Below are 963 nucleotides of genomic sequence, written 5' to 3'. Positions count from 1 at the left end.
CCAATCTGTGAGAAGCTCTGATGACACCAGCCATAGGCAGCCAAGATGCCAAGATTCTGTTCGTTCTAGTGGACCTTAGGAAACACCTCCTTTTGGTTTCTGTGTTCTGACTAGGAGAATTCTATGCCATGTACTCCTCTGCCTAACATATTCCGAACCCAAGGCAACAGTACCTACGCATATTAACGAACACACGCATTTGCATGTTTCCTTTCCTAAAACATGACGTGTATTTAAAGGAAACTGGTCTAAGGCTCTTATGGGCATTTGCTACTTTTCCAACAAGTTGGCTAATGGTTGGCTTCCGTGTATATATGTGTGTCTATTAAGCATTCAGGAATCAGTCTCTCTCGACCTCTCACATGTGCACTGAAATTCAATCCATTTGTTTGCATTTAAAATAAAAGATTTCCGATGTTTCCTCTGTGGATCTGTGTGGTGCGTTTGTGCATACCACCCTCTGCCCAACACAGACTCACCTCCCACTGGCCCTGGGCGGTCTGGTTCTTGAGTTGGATCTTCCAGTCCTCAGTATTGGGATCTGCACAGTGATGCATGGTGAGGATGACAGGGCGGGTCAGCAGGGCTCCTGGGGGCCCACAGCTCACCACAGGGGTCAAGAGTGTCTGACTGTCTTCCATGGGTGGCCTGGGGGGAGAGCAAAGATCTGCATCAGTCGCATTTCCAGAATAATTATGTATTCATTGGGATCTTCTATCTAAAACTGTACAAAACAGTTCAAATAGCTTTCTTTCGGAGTTTCTGCCTTTTCTCTTTGGTGAGGATAGGGCAGACTAAGACAGGAAGACGTGTTCTTTGCCACAACTTTGATTTTGCAAACCAGAGGCCTTTCTGATAGCAAAGAGTAGGCCAGCGTCTCTTTGATCTCCTAACGTCAGACACAGGTGGCCTTTGGGAGCTTCCTCCGATTTCATGAACAGATACTTTCAAGATAGAATGAGA

At 46.1% G+C, this 963-nt stretch overlaps 1 protein-coding gene across 2 annotated transcripts in view; it reads right to left on the bottom strand.

The window, feature by feature from the left end:
- UNC5C (unc-5 netrin receptor C) overlaps positions 1–963 on the bottom strand; it is a 457,437-nt gene that overhangs the window by 39,892 nt on the left and 416,582 nt on the right. For both annotated transcript variants that reach the window (XM_004703272.2, XM_004703273.2), the window contains one exon: positions 480–648. In XM_004703272.2, the coding sequence (XP_004703329.1) occupies positions 480–648 (169 nt within the window). The remainder of the gene's footprint in view (positions 1–479; positions 649–963) is intronic.

The sequence above is a fragment of the Echinops telfairi genome, unplaced genomic scaffold (genome assembly GCF_000313985.2).
Source record: "Echinops telfairi isolate 266 unplaced genomic scaffold, ASM31398v2 ScPeMD7_7468;HRSCAF=8506_0, whole genome shotgun sequence".
Classification (NCBI taxonomy): Eukaryota; Metazoa; Chordata; class Mammalia; order Afrosoricida; family Tenrecidae; genus Echinops; species Echinops telfairi.
The sequence above is the reverse complement of the archived record's forward strand: the minus strand, read 5'-3'. Positions and strand labels throughout refer to the sequence as shown.